This window comes from Natrix helvetica (genome assembly GCF_964273705.1).
Source record: "Natrix helvetica genome assembly, chromosome: 1".
In the NCBI taxonomy this organism is placed as follows: Eukaryota; Metazoa; Chordata; class Lepidosauria; order Squamata; family Natricidae; genus Natrix; species Natrix helvetica.
In genome coordinates this window covers 344,382,538-344,402,015 of record NC_138548.1, presented here as the reverse complement: position 1 = coordinate 344,402,015, position 19,478 = coordinate 344,382,538, and the positions used below count along the sequence as shown (strand labels likewise).

The 19,478-nt window shown below is 44.4% G+C and overlaps 2 protein-coding genes across 5 annotated transcripts in view; one reads left to right on the top strand and one right to left on the bottom strand.

The window, feature by feature from the left end:
* Window positions 1–2,554, top strand: part of LOC309383388 (E3 ubiquitin-protein ligase TRIM39-like) — a 33,184-nt gene extending 30,630 nt beyond the window's left edge. For both annotated transcript variants that reach the window (XM_081935877.1, XM_081935878.1), the window contains exon 8: window positions 1–2,554. This exon is cut by the window's left edge and continues 910 nt beyond it. The gene's annotated coding sequence lies outside the window, so the exon portion shown is untranslated.
* Window positions 2,555–10,355: 7,801 nt separating this feature from the next.
* LOC309383463 (uncharacterized protein) lies at window positions 10,356–17,117 on the bottom strand. Of its 3 annotated transcripts, none has more exons than XM_081936059.1 (2): window positions 16,827–17,117; window positions 10,356–12,148 (listed from the first exon to the last, which is right to left on the bottom strand). In XM_081936059.1, the coding sequence occupies exons 1-2, from the start codon at window positions 17,098–17,100 to the stop codon at window positions 11,208–11,210; spliced, it is 1,215 nt and encodes a 404-aa protein (XP_081792185.1). In that variant the 5' UTR covers window positions 17,101–17,117; the 3' UTR covers window positions 10,356–11,207. The 3 variants fall into 3 exon arrangements, with proteins under 3 accessions (XP_081792185.1, XP_081792184.1, XP_081792186.1); XM_081936058.1 differs by having other exon boundaries at window positions 16,773–17,115; XM_081936060.1 differs by lacking the exon at window positions 16,827–17,117 and adding an exon at window positions 15,618–15,731.
* Between the last annotated feature and the right edge of the window lie 2,361 nt (window positions 17,118–19,478).

Below are 19,478 nucleotides of genomic sequence, written 5' to 3'. Positions count from 1 at the left end.
ACATAGGATTGCATTGGCAGTGGGCAAAGCTGGTCAAATGTGGGAAAGGTAGCTGTTTTCTGTGCCCCGTAGATGGAGGGGGATCTCCCCTTGAAGGGGGTTACAAAGATGTTTTAAAGTTTGCTTGTATGAATGTTGGAAATTATTTCTCGACAGCCTGTTTTTACTGGCAAGTCGAGTGGATGCAGGATAGGAGGGAGCTATAGTGCATAGAGAGGATGCTATAAACCAAGGAAACCTGAGGCCATCGTTCACTCCAAGCTGATTCTTCAAAGCCACCAATTGGTTGCTGAAGCTTTGTTGTTCGCTTGCGGCTGCAGCCAAGTGTCAGAGGCGGCCTCTTGACGGGGAAAAAAGTATGGAGTTAATCATGATGTTGATTCAGCTACCGAAGGAAGGGCTTTCTGGTGGCGTCGTTGGACGGTGTGTCTCACGAATCGAGTGCTTTGCAATGGCATCGGAAGGGCTAGAGCGCAACCTCTCCCAGCTCATAGATTTTTGATATTTCAGCTACGTAACCTCAGAGCTAAGTTGAGTGTTGAGCATCTTACCCAGATGGTGAGGCAAATGGCTTACGGCATTTGCCTAGTCAGGGAAACTCCAGATTCAAAAATGAAAAAAAAAAAACAGGGATCAGAAATCAAATACAGTCACTTTCAATGGCATTTGAATGTCTTCCAATGACTTCGCCACAAATATAATCTTCTGTCCTGTGCTTTCTTTGGTATAATCTCCTAGCGCCCATTGACAAGTACCGCTGAGCCAAAGTAGACACAGGAGGATATTTTCAGTGTAAAACTTCCCACCGACCTTCTCCTCCCCCCTAATCAAACGCATCTCTCTTCAGGGGATGAACATTGGACAGAAGCCAAAAACTGTTTGCACATTCAGAGTCCAGGTAAATTGGGTTGATGTGCCATCACTCTGCTGGCCACAGGATCCGTGTTCATTGCTCTCAAAATAGTCTTTGCTAATTTATTGCCCTCCATGTTTGTTAGGGGACAGCTTATATGTTTCCCATGTAACATGACCAATGCTTGTACATCATGGAAAATGTAATCCCAGTATACCCAGCAGCAACAGTGGAAGGCTATCTACTTTTGAAAGAAAGCCCGTCTTGCTTTGTATCAGTGTTTGGGCCAAAAAAAAAAACAATACAGACGGGAAAAGATAACAGCAGATATGTGGTTAAACGGCATGCAAAATAACCGCAGTGGGAAACATTATGTGCCTCTGTGTGTACGTAATTCTCTTCCCTGCTCCTTTGACCAAATTTTAAAAAAACACCATAACAAAAATAATACAGTCTCTTGATAAAGGAGCCACATCTGCCTTCATTTTTAGCCTCCAAGGTTTTGTTCTGGGGAAAAAAAAAATCCAAATGAAAAAAATTGAAGGGGAAAAAACAAAGGTCCTTAACCAGTTCTCAATGTTTGCAATTAGATTTCTCTTTCAAATTCTGCATGAAATTCTGAGTACTTTGTATGTCCCCCACAAAAAAATAGAGAGACTTCTCTATGATAGAAGGTGCTAAGTTGAGCAAGACCAGGCGCACCTTTCTTGCTTCTGGGAGAGCTGGTAGTGGCCTTTCTGAGCTTCTGCAGCATATGTGAGTTAAGTCTGAACATTTTTTTAAAAAAATCTGCCTTTTCCAGGCAATTGTTACATGGAAAAAAAATTTGCTTGGTAGTCAAGGATTAGGTAAAAAGGTAAAGGTTTCTCCTTTCAGTCATGTCTAGGACATGTTACTCATCTCTGTTTCTTGGCCAAGGAAGCCAGCATTGTCCGAAGACATTTTCTGTGGTCCTGTAGCCAGCATAGCTATACACCAAAGGCACACAGAACCCTGTTACCTTCCCCCTGAAGTGGTACCTATTTATCTACTTGCTTTTACATGCTTTCGAGCTGCTAGGAGGGCAGGAGCTGGGGCAAGGAACGGGAGCTCCTTGCGGCACTCAGGTCTCGAACTTGGGCTGTGAGCTTTCCAGCTTACCAGCTCTGTGTCTTTAACCCCGTGAGCCATCACAGATTTAAGAGTGAATGAAATAAGAGCGCCCCCACATGGAGCTTTCCTGAATAGCTGAAGGAGTTGGCAGTTCAGAAGCGACGGCCATATTTTGAATGCTGCTTTCTGAGCTAGGTTGGCTGTGTGCAGATATTTCATTGTCCAATTAGGTAATATCATCAAATGCTGTACTGAATGTGAAAATTCTTGAATGTCAGAAAATATTGCTACCGGAACCTTTCAGTTCGTCCAGTCTCAAATTAGTACTTGGCTGATTGGACTCAAAACAATCAAAGGTATGTTTTGATGGCTCCCATATAAATGTTGTTGTCCATCTGGGAATTGAGAATTAGACAGACCTGATGAATTTAATTTGCTTTGCCTTCTAAAGCTACAGTATGTACCTATGCACATGCATGAATGCAAAAGTCGATAAGGTGGAGCTTTGAATATGACTGTACTGGCAGTTCTCCAGCAACCCACAGCTTAATGCAAAATATCAGATTGTGGCTTTAACATTATTCATAAAAAAATAATTGTTTTAATTGACTGGGCTATCCATGATTTCTCATTATAGGAATGTATCAGGGTAACTTGTGTTAATACCACTTTATAATGCCTTGGTGAGGCCACACTTGGAATACTGCATTCAGTTCTGGTCGCCACGATGTAAAAAAGATGTGGAGACTCTAGAAAGAGTGCAGAGAAGAGCAACAAAGATGATTAGGGGACTGGAGGCTAAAACATATGAAGAACGGTTGCAGGAACTGGGTATGTTTAGCTTAAGAGAAAGAAGGACTAGGGGAGACATGATAGCAGTCTTCCAATATCTCAGGGGTTGCCACAAAGAAGAGGGAGTCAAACTATTCTCCAAAGCACCTGAGGGTAGAACAAGAAGCAATGGGTGGAAACTAACCAAGGAGAGAAGCAACTTAGAACTGAGGAGAAACTTCCTGACAGAACAATTAATCAGTGGAACAGCTTGCCTCCAGAAGCTGTGAATGCCTCAACACTGGAAGTCTTTAAGAAGATGTTGGATAGTCATTTGTCTGAAGTGTTATAGGGCCGTGATGGCGAACCTATGGCATGCATGCCATAGGTGGCACACGGAACCATTTGTTAGGGCACACGAGGTCTTGCCCTGTCAGCTCCAGTGCGCATGCGTGCACCAGACCAGCTGACTTTGGCCTTCTTTTGAGGCCATTTTCGTGCCTCCGGAGCGCGAAAAGCCGGCCCTACGGACAAACTGGAACTTCAGGAACGGACTTCTGGTTTGCTCGTAGGGCCGGTTTTCACTCGCCGGAGCATTTAGGAGCCTCCAGGAGGACAAAAAATGACCCTACGAGCAAACCGGAAGTCGGGGGGTTGAGGGAGGTTGTTTTCACCCTCTCCAGGCTTCTAAAAAGCCTCTGGAGCCTGGGGAGGGTGAAAAAAGCACGCTAAAAACGGGGGGGTCACGCTGGTTGCACGCGCATAGGATTATGGGTGTGGCACCCCTGCGCACGACCCCCCCTGCGTTCCCCCCACTTTTGGCACGTGAGCCAAAAAAGGTTCGCCATCACTGGTATAGGGTTTCCTGTCTAGGCAGGGGGTTGGACTAGAACAGCGATGGCGAACCTTTTTTGGCTCGCGTGCCACAAGCGGGGGGAGCGCAGGGGGGTTGTGTGTGGGTGTGCCGCACCCATAATGCAATGTGCAACCCCCCAGTGCGCATGTGCGCATAACAAGTGCCCCTCCCCATTTTTACATGCTTTTTTGGCCCTCTCCAGGCTCCAGAGGCTTTATAGGAGCCTGGGAAGGGCGAAAAGAGCCTCTCCCGGCCCCCCAGAGGCCCTCCGGAGGCTTCAGGGATCGTCCGGAGGCTTCCCTGAAGCCTTCGGAACGCTTAAAACAACCCTCCAAGCAAACCGGAAATCACTTCCGGTTTGCTCGGAGGGTCATTTGAAGCATTCCGAAGGCTTCAGGGAAGCCTCCAGACGGTCCCTGAAGCCTCTGGAGGGGGCGGGGGGGCTCTTTTCACCCTCCTCAGGCTCCTATAAAGCCTCTGGAGCCTGGGGAGGGCGAAAAATGGCTTTTAAAAACAGTGAACTCAGCTTGCCAGCTCGCGCATGCGCGCTGGCCAACTGACAGGACAGCGCCTCACGTGCCCTGACAAATGGCTCCGCGTGCCACCTGTGGCACGCGTGCCATAGGTTCGCCATCACTGGACTAGAAGATCTCCAAGGTCCCTTCCAACTCTGTTATTCTATTCTAACTTAAGATTTGAGATGAGCCAAAAGTATCATAGTTCAACACAGACCATTTCAGGCTTAATGCTTGAAACAAACAAAAAGCAAAGAAACAAAACGATATGGAAAGGTCAGCTGAAAATATTCTGGCCATGAGCCGAGATATGCCACGTTAGGATTTTTTCTAAGAATTGTATTCGTTTAAAAAAAAATCTCAGTACCAAAATAAAAATATAAATACTAATTAAATTAATATGTGAATAAAAAAACCTTGTGTAATAACATTCCTTTTAGAAAATTAATTTCCTTGGATAGTGAAGGTGACTTAAGAAGCAAGTACTGCAGCCCACAGGACCAGACATGTCACTAGAAGGCAAAAACCACAAAATTGTGTCTCTCTGGGCCATGTAATGCCTAGGAATTCACTGGAGAAAACAATTGTGTTAGGAAGAGTTAGCTGTAAAAGGGAACCAGGCAGCCAAAGAACACGATGGCTGGACACCATCCAAGCTGACACAAGCCAGAGCATAAAACAACTCAAAGAAGAAATAAAAAGATCAGAAGATGTTGGAGTGATTTGGTCCATAGAAATGACAAATCTGACTCAATCCCATCATCACCAGAAAATTAATTGATTCCCATTCACTTACATTGTCTATTCTCTCTCGCTCATACAAACGTTAACACCGAGACACAAGAATACACACATGCTCTGATCCAGAATGAGATGAAGGGAAGAGTTAGCTGGGAAATGAAGGGAAGCAGAGGGAAGAACAAGACTTGATGGAGTGGAATAAATTCACAAACACATGAGGAAAGAAAAGCACAGTTAATGGATTATAAAAGAATTAGCATTTGCTAGGCAAGCAGCAGCTTCCAAGAATTGTCATGCTAAAATTCAGAGACATCCAGGTTTTTGCAGTAGTAAAGGTTTACACCTTCTTGCGGGAAGTCCTCAACTTACAACTGTTCGTTTAGTGACTGAAGTTAAAACAGCATTCAAAAAAATTACTGATTACCGTTTTCACACGACTGTTGCAGCATCCCTGTGGTCACATGATCAAAATTCGGATGCTCGGCAACTGGCATTTAGGTAACAAAAACGAAATGCACAGGTACAGTATAGGTGGTACCTTGCTCAATAGTAGTAACTGTGAAAGCGATCTTGGAGTCCTAGTGGACAAACATTTAAATATGAGCCAGCAGTGTGCAGCAGCTGCCAAAAAAGCCAACACAATTCTAGGCTGCATCAACAGAGGGATAGAATCAAGATCACGTGAAGTGTTAATACCACTTTATAATGCCTTGGTAAGGCCACACTTGGAATACTGCATTCAGTTCTGGTTGCCACGATGTAAAAAAGATGTGGAGACTCTAGAAAGAGTGCAGAGAAGAGCAACAAAGATGATTAGGGGACTGGAGACTAAAACATATGAAGAATGGTTGCAGGAACTGGGTATGTTTAGCTTAAGAGAAAGAAGGACTAGGGGAGACATGATAGCAGTATTCCAATATCTCAGAGGTTGCCACAAAGAAGAGGGTGTCTACGGTAACTATTCTCCAAGGCACCTGAAGGGAGAACAAGAAACAATGAGTGGAAACTAATCAAGGAGAGAAGCAAGTTAGAACTGAGGAGAAATTTCCTAACAGTTAGAACAATTAATCAGTGGAACAGCTTGCCTCCAGAAGTTGTGAATGCCCCAACACTGGAAGTCTTTAAGAAGATGTTGGATAGCTATTTGTCTGAAACGGTATAAGGTTTCCTGCCTAGGCAGGGGGTTGGACTAGAAGACCTCCAAGGTCCCTTCCAACTCTACTATTGTATTGTATTGTATTGTATGGTTTGCAGCAGTGGTGAAATTCAATTTTTTTTTACTACCGGTTCTGTGGGCGTGGCTTGGTGGGCATGGTGTGGCTTGGTGGGCATGGCAGGGGGAGGATACTACTAACTCTATTTACCCCTCTCTGTTTGTGGTCATTTAAATACTTTGGCCACCTAATGAGAAGGAAGGCCTCACTGGAGAAGAGCCTAATGCTGGGAAAGATGAAGGGCAAAAGAAGAAGGGGACGACAGAGAATGAGGAGGCTGGATGGAGTCACCGCCGCAGTAGGCGTGAGCTTAAATGGACTCCAGAGGATGGTAGAGGACAGGAAGGCCTGGAGGAACGTTGTCCATGGGGCTGCGATGGGTCGGACACAATGGGTCGTGACTAACAACAATGTGTGGTCATAAGTTGAGGACTATCTATTTATTCCTGTCTAATTCTGTAGCAATACTGCCCTGTTTCTTCTGATGATTTCATACATATTCAAAAAATAATAATCCTCATTTTCTGGAAATCTTATCTTGCTAAATAGCCCTGTCCTTTCACTATCAGAAACCACATTCTGTGTTCCTCATCCCTGTGTCAAGGCAGCACGAATTTTAATAATGTTTATAAAATATTGGGTATTTTCACAAAGCTTGGGATGTATTGTCTATTGGAGTTAAATGTTCCGGTTGGGGGGGGGGGGAAACCCTCAATGCCATTTTAGAAGGGAAGATAGAGCTTTATTATTACAGAGAAGCAAAGGGTTGCGCAACAGATAAGAAAGGAACGCAAGGACAAACATTAAGCTCAGCCACAGAGATAAGTTGTGCCCATTAGGATAGGGAGAAAGCAAGCTCTTCTTATGGGGAAAGTCACATTCGGAAATTCTAGAATTAGACAAACACAGACTGGAGGTAGTTCTTGACTTATGGCCACAGTTGGGACCATTGCTAAGCAAGGGGGTTGTTAAGTAAGTCACCCCTCATTTTATGGCCACAATTGTAAAGGAAATCACTGCAGTTGTTAAATGAATCACATTGGTTCTTAGGCAAATCCGTCTTTCCCCATTGACTTGGCTTGTCAGAAGCCATCTCGGAAGGTCATGTTGGAAGAAATGTCCATCTGGGTTCAGTTCCAAGTGGGGGGAAATGACACTGGAAACATGGAAGCTGCTTGGAAAGATGGTTTTAATGGTGAACAGGATCACATGCCTTGGAGCTCCTGGGTTAAAAGGGAGATCACATGCTTCCAGATGTTGGGTGAAGAAGAAAAAAAGGGCCGAGATGCTGTGAGTTTTATACCCTCTCCTGGGCCCCACCTTAGAACTTCCTGTTCCGGTGTAAGAAATGTATTCTGATTGGTTGTCAGACTCCCAGGGGGAGGGTGGTGGTGGTCTTAGCTAACTTTGTAGGCTGTCCTGAGACCCAAGCTTGTTTGAACCTTGCTGGCTGATGTAATTTTCCCAGGTGCCATGTGGTGAGATAGGTAGAGGGCTAATCCTACTTTTGTTATGTAGAATAGACTCGCTCAGGCCCTAATGACCCATTGACAAAGGGGGGGGGGCAGGAAGCTGCTTTGTCTTTAAAAACATATTTCTCCTTTTCTCATCCAGGGAAATATAATATTCTGCCTTTAATATTTCCTAAAATATTTCATTTTTCTAGGAGAGGGAGGGGTGGGTGCTAACTTCCTACAGTCACATGGGAATCACAGGCCTCTGGGGATGCTGCAACCACTGTAAATACATGCTGGTTGCCAAGTGCTTAAATTTTGACCAAGTGACCATGGGGAAGCTGTGACCGTTGTACGTGCGAGGACCAGTGCTAGGTCACTATTTCAGTGCAGTTTCAATCCAGGTTCTTAACGATCTGCTTTATTCGTGGCTAAGTCTGGATGGTAGTTTAAGCATAAGCAATTCTTTGCTAATGGGAGTTATGAATTATTACAAGTCCTGGACCAAAATATCAGGGTGGCCATTTGATCTTAGATATAAAATAACATCAGCAAATGTCTGTCCTTTTGCAATGGTTTTGGATTCATTTGATTTCCTGGTTTAATTTAAATTTCCAGTTGTTCGTTTAATCCTGATTATAAGACAATTTATTGAAAAATTTATCTCTTGGTTATCAATCTGAAACAATCTTCATCTGGGTGATTTCAATATCCCTGTAAAATCATCATGTTATACTAAAAAGCTTTGTTCTCTTTTCATGATGAGACTCCATCCTGCTGCTAACAACTTGGATGTGGTCTGCGTTCAAATGCGTGTCTTTAATAATCTCACAAGTAATCAAACTGTTACATTATTACTTTTACTCATTAATGTAACCCCTGCGATTTTCCAAAACGTTAAACCAGGCCTATTTCAAAGCAGCCTATGACATTATTTATAGTACCTTGTTTCCCTGAAAATAAGCCCTCTCCGGATAATAAATCCAATGGGGCTTTTGAGCGCATGCGCTAAAATAAGCCCTCCCCCGAAAATAAGCCCTTCCTGAAAAATATTGTAACACAGCAGTAGCCATGAGGTGACCACGCTCGCCGCCTCTTTCACCTCAAAAATAGTAAGACCTCCCCCAAAACAAGGCCAAGCATTTATTTCGAGGGTCAAAAGAAAATAAGACCCTGTCTTATTTTCGGGAAAACACAGGTAATCTCTATGGCACTATAGTTGAAATTTAGCTATATCAAGCCAACCAGAAGCAATATTTATAATTCAGACAGCATTATTTCTGCTGGAATAGCAAAAGGAAAAATATCTCGAGTAGAAATTTCTCTCCCTGGTTAAATCTGGAGTTGCACAGAGTTATATTCAAGTTTGGAAACCGGAAAGAGATTACACGAAACACCCTTTGAATGTTAAGTGGGAATGTTACCAAAATTCAATGGGAATGTTACCAAGATTCAAAATGTAATATCTGTGCAAGGGAAGACACACACACACACACACCGAATTGTTTGCTACTTTAAAATCACTTTAGATCCACTTTTGCAGGCAATGGCTCAGGTGTCCTTTTTACACTCTTCTAATGATTCAGATAATTATTTTGTACCAAGTATTTAGTTGATTCAAGCTCCAATTCTAGTGTTAGCCTTCTGGTATTTTTGAATTAAGTAGGTCAAGCTGCAATGTACAAAAATGTAAATTTTCTCCCGTTTTAGCAGAAGTGGTAGATCCTGTTGAGAAAGTCTTGGTTCCTTTTGCTTGCTCCAATTTCTAGCCAATGCCTCTTCTCCCGTTTTCATCTACAGTGCAGGTAGTCCTCAACTTACAACAGTTCATTTAGCAACTGTTCAAAGTTACCAATGGCCCTGAGACAAGTGACATATGACTGTTTTTCATGACCATTGCAGCATCCCCATGGTCCAGTGGTGGGTTAAAACCAGTACGCCCCAGTACTGGCGTACCGATGCCCACGGGACCAGGTACCGTTCGGGTATGGTGCTCTGGAGGGCCCACCCACCCGTGCTCCTTACCGGTATTTGAGTTGTTCAGGGCTTCCGCGCGCAGAGCGTATGGCGCTTGTGCGACGCTCCGCTGAGCAGCTGGAGCATTGCGGCGGCGGCGCAGAGTAGCCAGTAAGTGCATGTTGGCGCTGTGGGCCTTCATGTGGTGGACGCCCGGCCCCGTTGCACCGTACCAGTTGCAACAGGATCAGGAACCCACTATTGCCATGATCATGTGACCAAACTTCATATGCTGGGCAATGGACTCATATTTATGATGGATGCAGTATCACAAAGTCACATGATCACCTTTTGTGACCTTCTGACAAGCAAAGTCAATGGGGAAGCCAGATTTCTTTAACCACCGTGTTACTAACTTAACAACTGCAGCGATTCGCTTAACTGTGGCAAGAAAGGTCATAAAATGGGATAAAACTCACTTAACAAAGCTGCCTCACTTAGCAACAGAAATGTTGGGCTCAATTGTGTTTGTAAATTGAGCCCCTACCTATATAGTATTCCCACTTAAACTTTCTATTAATAATCTTCTGGATCTGTTTCTATCAGATTTTTCTCTAAAATATTCTATGAAGTCTTCATAGTATCATTTAACAACTTCCTAGTGGCCAAGACAAAGCGTCTCTTTTGATAAGACTTTTCTCCCCCATCTGACACCTTGGGCCACCAAATATCACTACCAAAACCTTCGCTGTGAGAAAGCAAGTGCTGAGACGGGGGTAAAAAACATCTTGTCTCCTTTTTATCTTCACTGTAATGCAAATATTGTGGGATCTATACCCAAAACATATCCTAACAGTTGAATTAGAAAGAGGGTGTTTAGAAGCCAAGGAACAGGACACCCAGTAACGATTTAAAACTTTATTTAAGCAATCATTAAAAAGAGAGCATAAGAATACAATATGGAAAATGCAACATTTATGTTTGACTGGATTGGAGGTAAAGTAATTGAAAGTGAAAGGGTCTTATTTTTCGGGGGAAACAGGGTAACAACTGCAGGGATTCACTTAACTGGAAAGAAAAGTTGCAAAATGGGGCATTTCACAACTGTCTTGTTTAGCGACAGCAATTTTGGGCTCAATTGTGGTCATAGGTCAAGGACTACTGTGTTTCCCCAAAAATAAGACAGGGTCTCATTTTCTTTAGACCCCCGAAATAAGCACTTGGCCTTATTTTCAGGGAGGTCCTATTATTATTTTGTTAAAGAATTTAATAGTTTTTACAAATATTTCCCCATCCCCTTCCCTCCCTCCACCCCAACCCTCCCCCTCCTCCAACCCACCCTCCCCCCAACCTCCCAGAGCAAAATACAGGGTATAAACCTTTAACAATCGTGCACTAACATAAGCTAACTAACTATAGCATCCTACCTCCTCTTGTAATTTAACTCCCCTTTTATTAAACTAACTTTAGATAAATTGTAACATTCCTTGTTCATTCATAAGCATTATTATTTTCATTCATAAGCATTATTATTATTTTTGACGTGCAGGAAGCAGCAAGCGTGGCCACCGGATGGCTGCTGCTGTGTGGCAATATTTTCGGGGTGGGTCTTATTTTAGCGCATGCCCTCAAAAGCCCAATTGGGTTTATTATCCGGGGATGGCTTATTTTCAGGGAAACAGGGAACTTGTAAATCATCTGTGCAGAACCACAGAGCTTCCACCCACACTGCCTTCTTTGATATCATTCCTTAACTTAGGGCTTTACGAATAATCGGTCCCACCAAGCCCTTCCTCTAGCTTTTACATTATATACAATCGCCCCCTGCGTATCTTTGTATACGTTGATTTCATTCTTCCCAGCTTCCGAGCGGAAGGTCACATTACTCCCTCCGCATGACACCTGCAACACGGCATTGTCCTGCAGAGTTTGCGGTTCCTTGGGAAATTTCTCTATCACCTCACTTAGGCACTGCTGCAGCTCCTGTCCTTCAAGGGAAGCCAGCTGTTGGTAGACATTCAAGAGGCTGCCAAGGCTGAGTGGTAAATCTTGGCGCCCCAGCCTTGCTACATAGACTTGTGGATTGGCTTCTTTGACCATGTACTGGGTTTTTCCATCCACCCAGAACACCTCGATAGAGTTTTCTCCTTTCCCAGACACAAACTCCCTCCTCGTTCCGTTACACTCAAGGATCATCTTGGCATTCTCCTTTACAATCTGTGGCTCCGATATGAATTCCTTGATCGCTCTGTCGAAGCAATTTTCCATGGCCTCACAAAATGGTTCGGATTTCTGGGCTTCGTGCAGGATTGACACCGTGAGATTTTTAGGGACCGCTTCTCCTTTAATAGGGTCAGCAATGGGGGTCACGTTATTCTTAAATGGATACCTTGTACCCAGCCCATTTACCACCAATAATAATACAATTGAAAATAATACAAAAACCGAAAAAACCGAGATGAAAGCCGAGGTGAGATTTCTGACGGAAGGCAGAGTCGGTGGGTACTGGTGGAAGATGTCGGACCCAGTATTTTTGGTGCCACTCTTTTTATTATGCCGCAACATGGTGAATCGTAAGAGGAGCCCCCCGAATTTCTTCAGGTAGGAAGAGCTACAAACCGGTTTGAACTCATTAGCTTCTTCATCAGTCAGAAAAGACTTAGGCAAATCATTCTCCTCTTTCATAGTGGCAAAAGCTGTCAAGAAAAAAAAGAGTTTGGAATTAGGGACTCCTAAACCACAAAATGGAACACAACATATTGCCGTAACTGCCACAGTACTGGCAAACCTCTTTGAACTTTTTTTTTAATATTTTTTTTTTAATTTTCAAAACAAACACAACACAAAGAATCCTCCTCCTTTGCATACTGTAGAAAGTGTATCCGTTGGTTACAAAACGGCTTTCGTGCATCTCTTCCACAGTCATCAACCATAATTCATATTAACTCAAGTATTTTAACTCAGATTAAAGCCTGACCCTCAACCGGAAGTGACTTCCGGTTTGCTCATAGAGTTCTTTTTAGTCCTCCTGAGGCTTCAGGGAAGCCTCCTGAAGGTCCCTGAAGCCTCCGGAGGGCTTAAGCCGACTCTCCGAGCAAACCAGAAGTTCCCGAACTTCCGTTTTGCCCATAGGGCCGTTCTTTTGCATTCTGGAGGCTTCAGAGAAGCTCCTGAAGCTTCCAGAGGGCCTCGGGGGGGGGGGGGCTCTTTTCACCCTCCCCAGGCTCCTATAAAGCCTCTGGAGTCTGGGGTGGGTGGAAAATGTCTTTTAAAAAGGCTGAACGCCTTATGTGCCCTGACAAATGGCTCCACGTGCCACCTGTGGCACATGCGCCATAGGTTCACCATCCCAGAGTTAGAACAATTACCATATTTTTCAGAGTATAAGACACTCTATCCCCCTCCCCCAAAAGTGGGTGGAAATGTCTGTGCATCATACAGCAAATGTTGCTGAAGCCCCGCCCACCTGCTGGCCCCCGCCATTTCTTCCCAGCAATTTGCCTCATTGCAGCAAACAGCAAACAACCTGGTCAGCTTCAGCACAGCTGATTGGCAGTTAAATCTGCCCCCCAGAATACCTCCGATCAGCTGTTCCAGGCTGCGGGAATCGTTGTACCAGTGTCGCCCATCGGTACTGCTATCTATCACTGCCTCCGTGTGCCCAATTTTCAGCCTTTGCACAACCTGTTTCACTCCCCGCACCCCCCATTTTCGGCCTCTACACAACCCATTTCAGCCTCTGCCTGCTCCATTTTTGGCCCGTTCCAGGCGGAGACGATGGGCAGTGGTGACAGGGCAATCTCTGCAGCCTGGAACAGCTGATAGGAGGTATTCTGAGAGGCAGATCCAACCACCAATCAGCTGCTTGTGTTAAATCAGACTGTGCTGACGCTGACCACACTGTTTGCTGCAAGGAGGCAAATTGCTGGGAGGCAGAGGCAGGTTTTTTTTTTTTTTCGTGTTTTCCTCCCCAAAAGCTAGGTGTGTCTTATTCTTCGGAGTGTCTTATAGTCTGAAAAATATGGTAATCAGTGGAACTGCTTGCCTCCAGAAATTGTGAGTGCTCCATCATTGGAGGGTTTAAGAAGAGATTGGACAACCACTTATCTAAATTAGTATACAATCTCCTGCTTAAGCCGGAGGTTGGACTGGTCCCTTGTAGTCTCTTCCAACTGTTATTCTGTTAATCAGAATCGCTCAAGCCATGGTATGCCCTGTGACACTCTATAGAAGCAAAAGTTGAACTTTTAAGAAGCAGAATAGGAAGAATATTGATGCTTTCAAACTTTGTTGGAGAAGACTCCTGAGAGCACCCTGGATAGCCAAGAAAACCAGCCAATGGATCAACCAACAAATCAGCCCAAAGTTCTCATTTGAGAGACAAATGACCAAGCTCAAATTATCCTCTTTTGGACACATGATGTAAAGACTCAACCCTCTGGAAAACCGCCTAATGCTGGGAAAGTGGAAGGAAAGCCAAGAAGAAAACCAGCAGCAAGGCAAATACACTCAATTAACAGTGGCAATTAGCGTGTCAGGGTTCCAAACAGCATCCAAAAGTACATCAGAGTCCCAAGGCAAAGCATTCCTCAAAGTTCCAATTTATTAAGAGAGCCACGTTGGCACATCTGAGAAAACCCGAATCTGAAAGCTTCCTGATTTTCCTCACCCAGTTCAAAGTTCAGGATCTTGCCCCCATACCCACAAGTCAATGACATGCTCCAATCGTCCACTGCCATGCTGGCAGTTCTACCCATCCAGTTCTGGTCAGGTGCAGAGGTCCACAGACAAAGGATGAGCTTTGCTTTCTAGAAAGAATTTTGTTATGGCTACATAGGATCTAACTCCGTACAATCCCCTCTCCCATTTTCCCACAATAGAAAATGCATAGTAGAATTTTAAAATTATTTGGAACAATAGCAGTTAGTGATATATTAGAAAACGGCAAAGAGAAACGTGTAGGAACACAAGACTACACAATATAGAGTAAGATTTGGTTTACTGTTTTCTTCTATAAATTTGTTATACAATGTTATATAAATGAGTACCGTGCTGGGATCTCTACCAGCAGTATGAAAGCTGCCAAAAAATTTTGTATACCTATTTACCCTTCCCTATATATTTGAAAACCAATAAAACTTTGTTTAAAAATAAAATAAAATAAAATAAAATGCATAGTAGAATTTTAAAAAATGGCTGCAGGCCTGACAGAGCATACAGTTGGGAGAACAAGTGCAGGGCAGATCATCATGGAGAAATATCTATGTGACTGTTTTTGTTGTTGTTGCTAGTTGCGAAGTCGTGTCTGACCCATCGCAACCCCATGGACAACGTTCCTCCAGGCCTTCCTGTCCTCTACCATCCTCTAGAGTCCATTTAAGCTCACGCCGACTGCTTCAGAGACTCCATCCAGCCGCCTCATTCTCTGTCATCTCTTTCTTCTTTTGCCCTCAATCTTTCCCAGCATGAGGCTCTTCTCCAGTGAGTCCTTCCTTCTCATTAGGTGGCCAAAGTATTTGAGTTTCATCTTCAGGATCTGGCCTTCTAAAGAGCAGTCAGGGTTGATCTCCTCTAGGACTGACCACTTTGATCGTCTTGCAGTCCAAGGGACTCGCAGGAGTCTTCTCCAGCACCATAGTTCAAAGGCCTCAATTCTTTGGCACTCAGCCTTTCTTATGGTCCAACTTTCACAGCAACTGGGAAAACCATAGCCTTGACTATACACACTTTTGTTGGCAGGATGATGTCTCTGCTTATTAGTATGCTGTCTAGATTTGCTATAGCTTTCCTCTCCAGGAGCAAACGTCTTTTAATTTCTTGGCTGCAGTCCCCATCTGCGGTGCTCCTGGAAGCCCAGGAAAATATAATTTGTCACTACCTCCATTTCTTCCCCATCTATTTGCCAGGAATTGAGAGGGCCGGATGCCATGATCTTAGTTTTCTTAATTTTGAGTTTCAAGCCAACTTTTGCACTCTCCTTCTTCATCCACATCAAGGCTCTTTAGTTCCTCTTTACTTTCTGCCATTAGAGATGTGACTGCTAGGAGCAGATAACTTAATGGCAATCAGTCAAAACTGTCAATAGTAATTTAATCTGCAAATCACCAGGGTAGTTCTCAATTTTGATGAGCAAAGAGAAGGAACCACTAAAAACTCAAGACTCACCTTTGGCCTCCATGTTGCAGAACAGCCTCCCCTAACCTGGCCAGCTCTTGAACAACTTGGCCAAAAAGGCACCAGATTTGCAAACCTCTCGGGTTTCTGCTCTCTGCACACTGTGCTACAAGTCCACAGAGATTTATAAATACAGGAGGATAATTCTCCTCCTCCTGAGAGCTCTTCAGGCAGCTGATAGGCAGGCCATTTCCCAAACCTCACTAGAATGATGAAATGGAAATGGAAAACGAAACTTGTCCACTCTCCCAAACACACATTACCCCCTTGTTATCAGCTAAAAGAGTTAAGCAAAGGTGGGGGGGAGGGGATTCCTCCTGTTGGCTGAAAAATCTGCTTGTGAAATCTCTTACAAAGAAGAGCTGGAATGTGAGTTGTTGGGGGGGGGGGAAGGCAAGTCAAGATTCCTTGCGTTTCTTTGGAAATCTAACTCAGGCGTGTGTGTGAACGCGCGCCCCTTCCTCGTATTTCTTTAGCAGTTCCCCGCAGTGAGCGTCCCCGTCAGAGGTGGGTAAGGAAAATACATCCCGTGTTAATACATTCAGACATTTGGATCGTCTTCTAAAGGTCGTGCATTACTATGGGGGGGGGGGGGGTGTCACCGACGCCATTTTACTAGGAACCGATACGCCCATTAGGAACCAAATCCTAAGACACCGATTTCGCCAGGAGGAAGGCAGGCGCCTCTCTCTAGCCCAGGGGTGTCCAAACTTGGGAACTTTAAGACTTGTGGACTTCAACTCCCAGAATTCCCCAGCCAGCATGGATTCTGGGAGTTGAAGTCCACAAGTCTTGAAGTTCCCAAGTTTAGACACCCCTGCTCTAGCCAAATGAAATTGGGGAGGAGGGGAGGTAAACTGCGCCGCTTCCAAGAACTTTGGAAGGGAAACGGTGACACACACACACACACACACCAGCCTCTTTATTCGACTCTTCTTCGACAGAAACCCGATTTCCCCCCTTCTTTGACTGATGGAACGGCTCACATCCAAAGTAACAAAGCCGCAGGCTAGGGAGGAAAGATGCGGGCAAAAGCGAAGTAAAGAGGGAAGAGAAGCAGATTTGAGTCCGCCATCCCATTCTGACAAGCGGTGCTAAACAGGAGTTACCAGACTGCGCCCCAACACCACCAGTGGGGAGCCTTACTCTGCTTTCTCTCCTCGGGCTTTCCTTCGACGGAACACTTCCGAAGCGACTTACTCCGACTCCAGGCAGGACGCTTCGAAACTCCTCGCGGACAATGGCGAGGAACCGGATCAGATCGGAGGCGCCTTTCAGGTCCAGCACCTAGGGCCAGGGATCTTGCGCAAGGGCGAGACGGCTTCGCAGGCTGGGGGGCGGGGGGTGGGTTATAGTGACGCCCCTCGCCGCTTTTACAAAACGGGCTTGCAAAGGAAAATATTTGCAGCTTAGGGTTTAAATGAGAGGTCCTTGGTGCTCTCTGAGTTTGGTTGTTTTCTTGCAGATGTTTCATTAACCCAAATTAGGTAATATCATCCCTAACTTTCTTGGTTAAATTTCTAAGCCGCCTCAAGAGGATAATTACAAAATCCGTCAAGATGAAATATTAAACAAGGTTAAACCCCGCAACTAGTACGCCGTGACTCCGAGCCACATAATTCAAATACGCAATGTCTGCTTTTTCTTCTTCTTTTAAAGAGTTTGGACCTCTGAAAGAAAACTTCGAAAACAACTGCAGCAATAAAGGATTACTTACACCATAAATGTCATTCCATTGTGTTTAATGTCAAAGTACATTCACAGAACTACCCCATAAGTTGGAACCATTGCCTCTGACAGCATATATTAAACTCCGTGTTCATTTAGAGCATATTTTCCCACAGCAAACTGCCCTTCACAAGACTGTATCCCAAGTAAAGCAATTTGGGGATGTGGTGTGGCAAAAGAGTTATGGTACTACCACAGATTGTGTTAGATAGCCATTCTGGATAGGATTACATGAAACCCACCACCAGAACACAATATCATTTCCCCCCTAATTAACACTAACCTTAACTAGTGGGGCCATGTATGTGAGCTAGCATGGCTGAAATGGGGACAGAATAAAATGCAGTTCCTGAATTTCTCATTTGGCTCACCTCTGACCAGTTTTCCAGATGTTAAAAAATGTTTACGTGCTATTTAAGGGAGGAAAAGAAAATATTCTTGCATTTTTAAAGTTGTTTCTCAAGAGGAAACAGTTTAGGCCTCCCGCAGAACAAACATTCAGAAAGCTGAGGATAATGAACTACGTATAATGCAGGCGAGATGTCCTGACAGCAAGAGGCTTCTTTAAGTAACTTGTTAATGTTTCTCACCTGAGAAACAGTAGGATGCATGGATTTCAACTCTTACACTGGGAGAATTCTAGGAGTAGAAATCTACATATCTTAGATGCTGAGGTTCTGAAACAGTAGGCTAGAGTAGACCAAGGCTAATTGTATCTTCGGAGAAACCACATTTAGATTCAGGAGAGAGGAATTCTCTGTAAGCCAATTTAAAACAGTTGTTAAACAGGTTCTAGGAACAACAGCAATTATATCTACACAGGCCAAATATCACATTTGTTTCTATTGCAGTAACGGTGCTAAAAGTCAGTGAAAGGTGGGTAAGATGGTAATTGGACTCTATGGGTAAAAAGCAATCTCGTTGAAGTTAGTTTCATCTCCAATTTGATCTATTTCTTTGTTGAACTGAGCAAAGATGCTCATTTCTTGTTCAATAGCTTGGACTCGATCCTCAATAGAAGACACGGTGTTCTGGAGCTGATCCACAAGATTCTTTAACGTAGCCTGGTTAGTCAACACCACACGCAGAGATTCTTGATTCTTCAGAATAGCATCTACATAAGGCAAGACACATACGTTTAGGTTTAGGTTTATTTGGATTTATATGCCGCCCTTCTCTAAAGGACTCAGGGCGGCGTACAACATTAAAAACACACATCACAAAAGTTAAAAAAAAGATTAAACCCAATTCCAAAAAGACCAAACCGATTTTTTTTTAAAAAAAAGAAACAGTACATTTAAAATACATTAACATTAACAGGCCAGGCCGGCTTGCTGGAAAAGCCAACTTTTTAGGGCACGGAAGGACCGGAGGTCAGGGATTATGCGGAGCTCCGGGGGGGCAGCTCATTCCAGAGGGAAGGCGCTCCCCCAGAGAAGGCTCTCCCCCTGGGGGTCACCAGCTGACACTGCTTGGCCGACGGCACCCTGAGGAGGCCAACTCTGTGGGATCGTATTGGACGGTGGGAGGCTACTGGTGGCAGTAGGTGGTCTCGCAGGTACCCTGGGCCTAAGCCATGGAGCGCTTTAAAGGTCATAATTAATACCTTGAATCGCACCCGGAAAACAACCGGCAACCAGTGCAGGCCGTCTAAAAGGGGTGTGACATGGGAGCACCTAGGTACCCCCATGACAACCCGCATTCTGGACCAGCTGAAGCCTCCGGGTGCTCTTCAAGGGCAGCCCCATGTAGAGAGCATTGCAGTAGTCCAGGCGAGAAAGGACGAGGGCATGAGTGACTGTGCACAGAGCATCCCGATCCAGGAAGGAGCGCAACTGACGTACCAGGCGAACCTGGTAAAAGGCCCCCCTGGTCACGGCCGTCTAAGTATGACCATTCTTCTTCCAAGAAGTTGCTTGTGCTTAATTCCTTCCTATTCCCCTATGTTCCATTTACCCCCAATTTAATCCAATACGATACAAAGATTTTAAAGCAATCTGACAGGAATTTTGGGAGCTGTAGCCCCAGTATATCTGGGCAGCACCAGTTTTGGAAAGGTAGATTTCAAGTCAGTTGAGGGGAATTCTTAGCAAGTTCACACAATTGTATAAGTCCTGGCTTAGT